The sequence below is a fragment of the Zosterops lateralis genome, assembly GCF_965231275.1.
Source record: "Zosterops lateralis genome assembly, chromosome: 19".
Classification (NCBI taxonomy): domain Eukaryota; kingdom Metazoa; phylum Chordata; class Aves; order Passeriformes; family Zosteropidae; genus Zosterops; species Zosterops lateralis.
The window spans coordinates 2971818-2982433 of NC_139779.1; the positions used below are offsets into that span (position 1 = coordinate 2971818).

At 48.4% G+C, this 10616-nt stretch overlaps 2 protein-coding genes across 2 annotated transcripts; both read right to left on the reverse strand.

Annotated features, from left to right (window-relative positions):
• Nucleotides 1–401: 401 nt before the first annotated feature.
• Nucleotides 402–5150, reverse strand: SMG8 (SMG8 nonsense mediated mRNA decay factor; the record flags this gene model as incomplete). The annotated part of the gene is made up of 4 exons (XM_083875494.1): nucleotides 402–849; nucleotides 1400–2275; nucleotides 2656–2801; nucleotides 3506–5150. The coding sequence occupies 4 exons, from the start codon at nucleotides 5148–5150 to the stop codon at nucleotides 652–654; spliced, it is 2865 nt and encodes a 954-aa protein (XP_083731620.1). The 3' UTR covers nucleotides 402–651.
• Nucleotides 5151–5819: 669 nt separating this feature from the next.
• On the reverse strand, nucleotides 5820–10295 carry PRR11 (proline rich 11). Its single transcript, XM_083875513.1, has 10 exons — nucleotides 10197–10295; nucleotides 9450–9561; nucleotides 8895–9042; nucleotides 8549–8671; nucleotides 8068–8304; nucleotides 7828–7926; nucleotides 7120–7229; nucleotides 6941–7000; nucleotides 6749–6845; nucleotides 5820–6404 (listed from the first exon to the last, which is right to left on the reverse strand). Exons 2-10 carry the CDS (start codon nucleotides 9557–9559, stop codon nucleotides 6339–6341), a joined length of 1050 nt encoding a protein of 349 aa, XP_083731639.1. The 5' UTR covers nucleotides 9560–9561; nucleotides 10197–10295; the 3' UTR covers nucleotides 5820–6338.
• Between the last annotated feature and the right edge of the window lie 321 nt (nucleotides 10296–10616).

Genomic DNA, 10616 nt, shown 5'->3' on the forward strand with positions numbered 1-10616 from the left:
TCTAGAAATTAAATTAGGTCTCAGCATACAGCCACTTTCGCTGATACATCTTACCTCGGTTAAAAGTTGATTTACTTTTTGGCTGATTTTTTGGCACTGAAAGTCACTTGGTACAGGTGAGCAGTTTCTGGCTTTGCTGTTCATACACATCAGAACTGCAGAATCTTTCCTTTTTTTTTCCAAAGACAAAATGATTTCTCCCATCATCACATTAAAAGCATCATTTACATACAAGAAATACAGAAAAAGAAAAGATTTTGCTCATCATTCATTGCCTCAATATGACAAAGTAAACTTGATTTCAGGCAGTGCTAATTTTTGAATATTCCTAAATAGGTATGTGAAAAGGACGGGAAAAAGCACTGTCACCAAAACACCTAGTCATACAAGATCAGCACTTTACGAAAACCAGCTTTTATTTTATTTTTTTTTTACATACGAAAACATATAAATATGCAAACTTAATAAATGGAAAATGTCTCAGATCCCTTTTCCAGCTTTGATATCAACTTTTATTTCCAATTCCAACTGCGTTCCGGTGAAACACAGTGGGGGCTTCACACAATTGCAGTGACAACTGCTGGGTTAACCAAAACCCAGGAATTGAATTGATGACTTCTTCAACTAAAACAGATCCACCCCAAACCATTCTTATTGTGTAACTGCTTTCAGTATTCCTCGGAGGACTTTGTAGCTCATTAACTGTTGGCTTTCTTTGGGAGGGAAGCAGGGCCCCCGTTCTGTCACGTAGGCGTAGGGAAACCTCAGCACCCAGAGTCCATCAGAGGGGAGGGTGATCTCCTGCTTCTCGGGGTAAAATATAGGGCAGGGTGGTGGTCCTGGTTGAACCTAAAACCAAAAGAAAACATAAGTACGTAATCAATAATTATTACTACCTTAAAAACTAATAAGATGCAAATGGAGTTTTTTCAAATGTGTGTTAAATGAAAAATGGAAGAAATGGTGAAGAATTCTCCAATTAAGAAAACCAACATTTTTTTACTTCCTATATTCAAATGGTAACTAACAATAATAATTAAGCAATGAGTCATTGCTTTTCTCCAGGACATTTAAAATAACAAAGTCATTCTTAAAGAGTCATTGTTAGTCACTTTTTTTTTTTTTTTTTTTTTTTTAATAAAAGCCATTATCACAGCAGGGAATGCCAATAACTCATCCTTTATAAAATGTTTTTTGTAAACTTACTTTATACAAAGTATAAATTTGGCACCTTGAAGTTTAAGAAATCCCAGGTGCTTATGTAACAGATAGTTTTGGAAAGGAATGTCTTGGCTGAAGCTGGTTTGAGTGACACCCTCCTGCTGTTACCCTTATTAGTTAATATTTTTACAACCACCCCTGCCACTGCTGTTCCCAGATTCCCTCCTGCACTCCCTACCTGGGGCGTCAAGGTGATCTGCAGAGGAGCATCAGGAACCACCACGAAGAGCCTCATGAACTGGGCGTAGTGGGGCTTGAGGCCCCGTCCCTGCGTCGAGGACAGGATGTACAGGGGCATGTCGGAGTTGAGAGCTTTGAGGGCAGATTCCTTTGGCCCCCCTCCCATCACCTTCATCACCTTATCGGGCCCTGAGCACATGAACCTCCTCCCACGAGCATCTTCATACTCAAACCCCACAAAAGCCCGAGCGATGTCGTCCCTCCGCCGGCCTCTGCCCATCACCACCGCGCTTCTTTTCCCAGGAACAGCCTTGTTGGGGGCAGGCCAGGAGTTGGTGTCTAAGTCTCCTTCATCTTCAGTTCTCGTCCTGATGACGATGTCCCAAGGCATTAAATAGTTTGTTCCCGGGATAAAGCCCTGTTGATCTAAGCCCGTGTGGAAGTTGTAAGCCTTAGCAGGTCCCAGCTTGACCAGTGACCAGCTGGAGAATTTGGGCAGGAGGCCTTTGGGGCAATTGGAATGGAGCATCCCAGGGAGGTACTCAACAGTGGACGCCTGGCGATCGACCAGGCTCGGCCTCTTCTCGCTCTTGGAGTCCCCGCTCTGCCCGTGGCTGTCTGCATTGTCCCCTCCACCCTGGGCGTCGGGTGGGTAAGTGCCCAGGCTGCCCGTGGACTGGCCCAGGCTCAGGGCTAAGCTCAGGCCTGTGCTCTCTCCCTGAGTCTGAGGCTCTTTCTCTTTGAGTTTCTCGATCTCGCCTTCCGGAGGGGCGGGCGATGACTCGTCCCGAGCGGGCGCCGGGTCAGGTGTGCTCGGCTGAAATATGGGGAAGTTGATGTGCTCCAGTTTTCCACAGCACTTCTCTTCCAGCATCTGTGTGAAAGAAAACATGGCTTAGTATCCACCCCGAGATGAGGGAGCTCAGAGCCACAACATTCAGAGCTACAATTAAGATTCAAGAGGTTTGCACCATGTGAAAACCAAGGCAGCGATGGGAACACAGCCCACAGATCTGATTATGTAAAATTCACATGAACCAACACATTCAAAGCGTAAACAGATGCCTTAACAGGTGCTTCTGTGTGTGTACACAGGCAAAGACTGGAACTGCCCATCCTGGTCAGCCAATTTCTGCTCCCAGAAATGTCTCCCTCAAGCAACAAGCTGATAAGGTTAAGAAGAAACTTGTCTTCACTTCAGAATACAGACTCTGCAGCTGAAACAAAAGCACTGCTCGAAGCACCAACAGTTACCTGGTAAAAGTCATAATTAGCTGCTTTGATATCAAAGGGGTCCTCCCGAGGAGCTTGTTTCCTTCCACAGTTACAGGCACCAGTGGAACGAGCCCGGCTGTTGTGGTACAGAATTGGAGGATTTCTGTCTGCTTCTGGCTTTTCCCCTAAAAGCAAAATCAATCAAACCTTGGACAAATTGCTCACCATTCAAAACTTTCTTTATTCCCTCCATCCCTGCTTATACACATTTATAAAATAATTTGCCACCAGTTTGTCACGCAACTCCTCCCTTTCTCACTTTTAATAATACAAACTTCCAGGGGAGGTTATACCACGGAAACAAATATTATTTGGTTTAACAACCTCTTCCTGAAGGCTCAAAGTTCTTCTGCCTGCAATAAACGTTCAGAAGTCAGTTTTGACTCCCTGATCAACCAGGTTATTTCAAACATAGGGAGATACTTATGGTTTTTAGGGAACTTCCTTCTTACACTCCTCTTGTTAGAGGACTCCGGTATAATTACTTTTAATTATTAAGACAGAATCAGAGTAACTACTCAAATCAGAAAATCAGAGTAACTACAAAAATCAGGGTTGGTACTAACAACGGACTGGCTCCTAAACATTACTCAACATAAAGGAAACTTGCACAGCAGCTCTGCTATGATCCCACTGTAGACATGATCACAGCATCATTTGGGGTGCACTCTGAGATCATCGAGTCCAACCTTTTGTGCCACACCCAGCCCTTGAACACGATGCTTTAAAGCCGCAAACTTTCATCTCCCACAACATTTCAACCCAGGACATTTTAAAGCAGACACCAAACTAAACCACACAACCAAAGCACCAGTGAGCACACCCTTACCTGCTTTGGGGAGCAGATGGAACTTGTGCACACAGTGCTGGTCGGTCAAGCTCCTCTCCTCGCAGAGCTGGTGCCCGTTGCTCCAGAACTTGTAGCAGTCCTCGTTGAGCTGCATGGCGTATTTATGGAAGGCCGGGCCCCGGGCGTGCTGGCTGTACACACGCAGGGCCTGGGCCAGCTGGTTCTTGTGCACTGTCATGGTGTAATTGTGGGGCAGGTTGGACTGGTAGGCGCTGTGGGCCATGGGCAGAGCCTTCTGGCAACGGTTTTCGGAGAACTTGGTGTCTATGTCTAAGTAGCCTTCCAAAACTTTGATGCTGCTCATGATTTTCGAGCTCAGCTCGCCACAGGTCGGGTCATCGTCCTTGCCTTCGATGGTCACCTCGTAGAGTTTCAGAGCTGCAGCCACCCACTTCTGGTAGGTGGGCAGCTCGAAGTGGGAGGGCTGCGGGTTCCTCCCCACGCTGTCTTCAAAGCCCTTCTTGCTGAGCACCAGCTCCACGTGCTGCCACAGGAACTCCTTGAGGGTGCAGTCCACGAGCTGCCCGGAGGAGCTGGAGCTGCTGCTCTCCGCATGGAAGGAGAGCTGCTGCCGGTCGTGCCTCATCATCTGATACCTCCTGGGGCCCGACAGGGTGGGAGCCAGCAGCGAGTCAGTCTCTCTCATGGTGCAGTTGCTCCTGAGCTGGTCCAGAAGCATGGCCACGGGATCATCTCCCTCCTGGGGCCCGCCGGCCACGATGTACACGAAAGCCTGGTTGGCGGGCACGGTGAACAGGCAGTTGATGCTCTGGTTGGTCAGCACCCGGCTCTTGCGGAAGATGCGGTAGATCTGATCCTCCAGAGCGTGCTGCAGCCTCCTCTTGGGGGAATGCTTCTTGGGGGGCGGCTTTTCCAGGTGACCGCAGGGGTCCTGGCCCCTGCTTGGCAGCGGATCCACCTTCAGAGCCCCGTTGAGCTGGAAGAGGAAGAGGAGGCGCGGAGGGCACGGCCTGCAGTTGAGCTTCCACTCCTTGCCCACCGGGCAGTCCTTGATGGCAGCTTTCAGAGAGGGCAGCACCTTCTGCCGCAGCCCGTCCAGCGCCCTGAACACGCGGTCGTAGGTGATGTCGAAGGAGCAGGTGGGATGCACCAGCAGCAGGATGTGGCACACGGAGAAGAGGTAGAGCAGGCTCAGGCAGTGCAGCTTCTCCTGGTGCTTCCAGAACTCGTGCGCCTCGGCGTGGGGCAGCGGGGCCGGGCCTCCGGAGGGGTGTCCGGGCCCGGCCTCCCTGTTCTCGGCCGCCGCCAGGTCCCCGCAGGCGCGCAGCAGCTGCGGCGTGTCGCAGATGGAGGTGAGCACCAGGTACAGCACGCGGCTCTCCTGGCTGTAATAGGCCTGCAGGTGGTTGTAATCCTTGGTGGCCGGGTCCCCCTCCTGCCCCGCGGCGCCGTCCGCCGGCTCGGGATCCTCCTCCGGGAACAGCGGGAACACCTGCCGGTCGCACACGGTGCTCACCAGGGCCTCCTTCTCGGAGCAGAGCTGCAGAGCGGTCTTGCCGAAGATGCCCACCACGCACACCTCCTCCTCGCCGCCCGCCGCGCCGCCCGCCTCGGCCGCCAGCAGCAGCTCCCGCAGGCTCATGGGCCCCACGGCCGTGCCCATGGCCCCGGGCGGCCCTGCCCCGGGCGGCGGCATCGCCCGGCCCCGCTCCCGGCCCCGCTCCCGGCCGGAAGCGGCGGAGCCCCGGGCCCGGCCCCGCGCATGAGCGGCCCCGCCCCGGAGGGCGCGGACACGGCGCGGGCACGGGCGGGGCGGGAGCGCGCCGGGGCTGGGACAGCGCTGCGGGCGCCTCTAGTCACCATCGCCACCCAAGGGTCGGGTCCGCATGGCCCCTGAGCCCCGGGGACAGCGGGAGGGGCTCCCACGGACCGGGGCTGTCACAGCACAGCGGGCACCGCGGGTAGCTCTAGTCACCATCGCCCCCCAAGGGTCGGGTCTGCACTGCCCTGAGCCCCGGGAGGGGCTCCCACGGACCGCGCCGGGGCTGGGACAGCACAACGGGCACCGCGGGTGTAATAGTACAGCGAGCACCACGGGCAGCTCTAGTGAGCATCATCCTCCAGGGTCAGGTCCGCACGGCCCTGAGCTCCGGGAGCGCCTCCCACGGACAGTACCAGGATGCCAGGACAGGGCCGTGCCACCGCGACTCACGCTCTGCTCTTGTCCTGAGCCGCGCTACAGCACAAGTTCTGCCCGTCCTCTAAAATGGGCTTAGAAGGAGGAGGCTTTGAGTTCGTTGTCTTTAAGCAGAGCAGCTTTTTAATAGTGATCAGACACCAGCCAGCAGTGACACACAGTGCAAGAGCCTCATACAGTTGTAGCCACAGACTGGAACTGTTTGTTGAAGCTTGCAGCTTTTTCCACTTTAATAACATTAGTGCATTAAACTGTTGCTTTTCTTTGAAACTGTACAAATACCGTCAAGATTTTTTATGTTAAAAAAGATATAAAAATACTGAATTTCAGCAAACACACACATATTTGTATGACAAGCAGCACCAGTGCTGGGAATACAATAGTCCCTGCTTCAGCAGCACCCAGGTGTCAAAAGACTTGGGAAATTTCCTACATTTTTTTCCATTATGAATGAAGATGCAACCAAATTGAGGGACATTAGACAGAGATAAAAAGCACAATCTTCTTTACAGGGTCTCACAATGCCCCATTTTCCTGTGCACTACATTTACTTACAAATACATGATGTGCCTGAGTGTGACAAAAATGGGATTCAAGTGGCTTCCTGACCACAAATGGCAAAATACTTTTGTTCCATAAAACTACTTTTCCTTTTTACTTTTCATCAAAGCTGTTTGCAGCACTCAGCCTTGCAGGCGAGGGACTCTTGGGGTGAGCCATCTGTCAAAAGAAGGGAAGGGTCAGAAAATTTGGATCTCTGAACTCATTATCACTGAGATAAAACACTGCAATTCTTAGCTGACACCTTAAATCAGTCACAACCCATCAGTGAAATAAAAGATGCTGTTCACCCTCACATTTTGTTCTTCTGCAAAGAGGAACTATGACTTTCAAAGCTGCATTGAGGGCACATGATTGGCCACCAAAAAAAGCAATTTTTCCTCTTGGGATTATCAAATAACCTGCCAAGGCATGTCCACTCTGCAGTGCCCTTAAATCAGTAGGGAATTCTGTAGATTTCAAGGCCACCTTATGGTTCCAAGAAGAGGGACAGAGTGACTTGCCTGGAATTTGCGCCGCAGTGCCCGTGTCATTATTGGTGTCAACCCAGAGCCACAGTCAGTGTTCTCTTTGCTGTTGAGAGGAGTGCCACCAGGACTTCTGAAAGGGCAATTATGATTAGTTTGATTGGTTCTCTTTTTTTTTTTCTAGATTAAAAAACTTCCCAGAATTCAAGAGAATAGAAAGGAACAGACCTTTGTATATCGACTTTCTTCAGATGTTTCCGAAGATCAATCTGATTTTTAGGAGAGGTACTAAGAGAAAAAAAAAAAAAGAAATTGGTACATTGAAATGTTTCCCACTTGGTAAAAACTGTTAATCAGTGTTTAAAACAGAAAAATCTAATATCTAAACAAGGAAGAAAGTATCTTACATTAAAGATTTTGTAGCATGAGCTGATGGCTTGGATTTAGGTCTCAGATTAACACTCTGTAGATCTGTGACTGTAATTAATGCCCTGCGTGGCTTCACTGGTGATTGTTCCTACAGCAGGGAAAGAAAAAAGAAATGTTACCCCAAATAAAACTTCAGAAGATCTCACTACCCTGAAATCCATTTAATATTTGTACTCTGAAAGATATTTGTGGTTTATGGCTATTTTTTTTTAATTATTAAGATTTGAATGTGCCTTGGATAAAAATAGATTTATTTATTAAAAAAACAACAACAACAAAAGAAAACCTAAAAAGGTGTTTTTTTTTTCTGCAAACAAAGTTCCAGCTGGGCAAAAGGAAGTCCAAAAATCTACTGATAACACACAAAGCTATAAGAAAGCTCCATGGCCTTAATGTAAAATTAGAGCTGTCCTGGGTGCCAGGTGAGATTGGAGTTGATTTCAAGGGAAGTTTATTTCTTCCCTTCCAAAGCCCAGGTGCAGAATTAGAATGGTCACTTGAAACTGATCACTGGGTGTTTGGATGAGACTCAATTTACTGGGAAAAAAAAAAAAAAAAAAAAAAAAAAAAAAAAAAAAAAAAAAAAAAAAAAAAAAAAAAAAAAAAAAGAAAAAGGCAGGAAATACAGCAGTTCCCAGGGTAGATCTTCTCTTAATTCACTATCACCTATTAATCCTCCACTTTACCTTGTCCACTCTCAAGTTGCTGTTTGTCTTCTTCAGTTTGACATTCAGGAGGTCTTTGAGGGTGATGTGCATGGGGCCATCCTTTTTCACTGGTGGTGCCTGAAAGCAAAGGGGTTTAGGAGAGAAATTAGGAAGGGAAAGTGACTCTGAGCACTCACAGAGAGTGATGTGCTGATGAATCCAGGTCCAAAAAGAGCTCAGGCATGAAATTAAAAATAGAGGATCTTTCTGATTCCCTACCAGTTTAGAGGCTGTGCCCCGTTGGAGGAGGAGAGGTGCTGGAGGCAGTTTTGGTGGAGGCAGAGGTGGTGGTGGTGGAGGAGGAGGAGGAGGAAGAGGGGGAGGAGGAGGGATGGACACAGGCACAGATGCTGATGGTGGAGAATCCATCTGTGTCCCCAGAGGAGCTCCCAGGACTGGCTTGTGACACCTTTGGCAGAGAGAACTTTCTGAAGGCAAGGCTGCCATGCTGTTTGTCTGAAAGAGACATAAAAAAATAAAGAGAACATTAAATCCACCAGCAAAAGGAGGTGGGATTTTAGAGAACAAAGGTGCTGGCTAAGGCTGAGCCATAAAGATACAAACAGGCCCCTCCTGCTGGGAGGCAGCAGCAGTTCTGCAACTCTGAGCGCAGAGAATGCCCCTGAGGAGCTGTTCAGAGCTCAATTCCTTATTCTCACAGAGGAAAATGTTACCCTGCCCCAGCCGGACTGAGACTGACCTGGAGTGCTCCTTGTAGCTTGGAAAATTCACTTTCCAACTTCTCCAGCTTCTCCCTGAACGTATTTAGTTCCCTTAAGTAGACTTGTGATGGAAATATGGTGTCTTTAAGCACCTGAAAGCTCTAAGCATAAAAATAAAGCAGATTATCCGTATTTGTGTGTTGATTTTCTTCAGGTATTTCCAAAGATCAATCTGATTTTTAGGAGTGGTACTGACAAAACAAAACAAAAGAACAAACTAACAGAACAGAAGAAATTGGTCCAATGAAATATTTCCCACTCAGTAAACAGCATTAATCCCTGTTTAAAACAAGAAAAATCTAATATAAAAAAATATATATATACCTGCGCAAGTCTGCTCTGGCACCACCAATACAGGAATGATGCTGCTCTTGTCAGGGGTTTGACCACATTTTTTAGGCTGGGCAAGGCTAAAGGCCAGTGGGAGCACCTTGGGACTGGTGATGTGTTCAGAGGGAGATGAGCTGGTGACCTGCAACACGACATTTCAGAATGAGGACAGGATTTTATTTATCATCCCAGCCTTTGAAAAAGTTAACTGTGACCAGTCCTGTGGAAATTACAAGCAGGTAACCACAGAGCAAACGTGATCACAGAAAGCTGGAAGGGCCAAGATACATTTCAATAAAGAGTGGGGGCAAATTCTATTGGAAATACTTTTTTATTCAAATGGCTTTTCCTGGTTATTAATCACAGAGAAACATCAAGGTTGGAAAAGATCTCCAAGGTCATCACGTCCAACCTTCCAGTGAATAACAACAAAAGATAACAAGAAGTGCCACATCTACTTGACATAAATCTTTCCCTCTTTCCCATGAGGGAGCAAACAGCAAAGCCAGGGATGGGATGAGAAGGCAAAATTCAAGCTGAGCCTCTTACCGTGGAGGGGAACAAACTGATCTCTGGGGGGTTGCAGCTTTGCTCTTTTTTTCCACTCGAAATTTTGCTCGGGCTCTTCGTTTTCGTTTGCATTTCTTATACCTGGCCATTACTGGTGGAAAAGACACATTTAAAACGGATGTAGAGAGATAAAGGAAATTATACATCAGGACAGAGCTGCCACCAAAGAGAGTAACACCTCAAAAATCCAGTCAGAGGTTACTCACAGCTGCCTTGGTGGAATTATCATGGACCAGGGATAGAAAATATATCCTTAATTTCGTATGTTTCGGCACAGAAAGCACAATTTTATATGGGCTTTCCCCCCCTTTTTTCTATTTATATCATAGATAGATAGCATTAATAAATAGCTATTATAAACATAATAAAAAATAATTAAATACACATGAAAAATACAGTATAAATTCTATTATATATAAATATAATATATAAAAACATAATATATAAAAATACATTATATTATATTATATAAACTTATTTACATTATAAAAATGTAAATAAACAGGAAAGTAACTAGAAATATTATAAACTAAGTAGAAACATTACAACTATTAATATGCAAGCACAAAAATACAAACTGATGTTCAGTTTTTCGTTATCCTGACATGACAAGTATTGAATTTGGAGAAAACTGTGACAAAAGACACGAAGAAGCCACAGAAGGATGCCGGGAGCGGCCCGGCCCGGCCCCTGACCAGTGATGGGTGACACCCCAGCTCCGCTCACCCGGGACCCCGCACCGAGAGCGGGGACTCCTCTCTCCCAGCCCCACAGACACCTGCACACACCTGTGGGGTGTCCCGGGGCTGTCCCGGGGCCGCCCCGTCCCCCGGGCCGCGCTCCGCGCCCGCCGCCGCCGCCGATTCAAACCGCTCCCCGCGCCGCGCCCAGCCAATGGCAGCGCCGCTCTCTGCCGGCCCTCCCACGCGGAGAATGTAAGCCGCGCTCTGATTGGTCTCTGCGCTGAGGCGCGCCCGCGCTCCACGGGAGAGGGGCCGGCGCTGCCCCGCCCCGTCCCGGCCGCGCTGAGGCGAGCGGCGCCGCCATTGGACGAGAGGGTTCGGTGCCGCCAATCGGCTGCGGGCGGCGCTCGGCTGAGGGAAGGCCGGCGGGGTGAACGGGGCGAGGAGCGGCCCCACCGGGGCT

What these genes read in the sequence shown, in the direction of transcription:
- PRR11 (XM_083875513.1), bottom strand. Translation starts at nt 9,559, where the DNA reads ATGGCCAGGTATAAGAAATGCAAACGAAAACGAAGAGCCCGAGCAAAA. An exon ending in GCCAGAGCAGACTTGCGCAG is followed by an intron (nt 8,672 to 8,894) that starts GTATATATATAT and finishes TTTTATGCTTAG; the next exon opens with AGCTTTCAGGTGCTTAAAGA. An exon ending in CATGCTACAAAATCTTTAAT is followed by an intron (nt 7,001 to 7,119) that starts GTAAGATACTTT and finishes TTTTTCTCTTAG; the next exon opens with TACCTCTCCTAAAAATCAGA.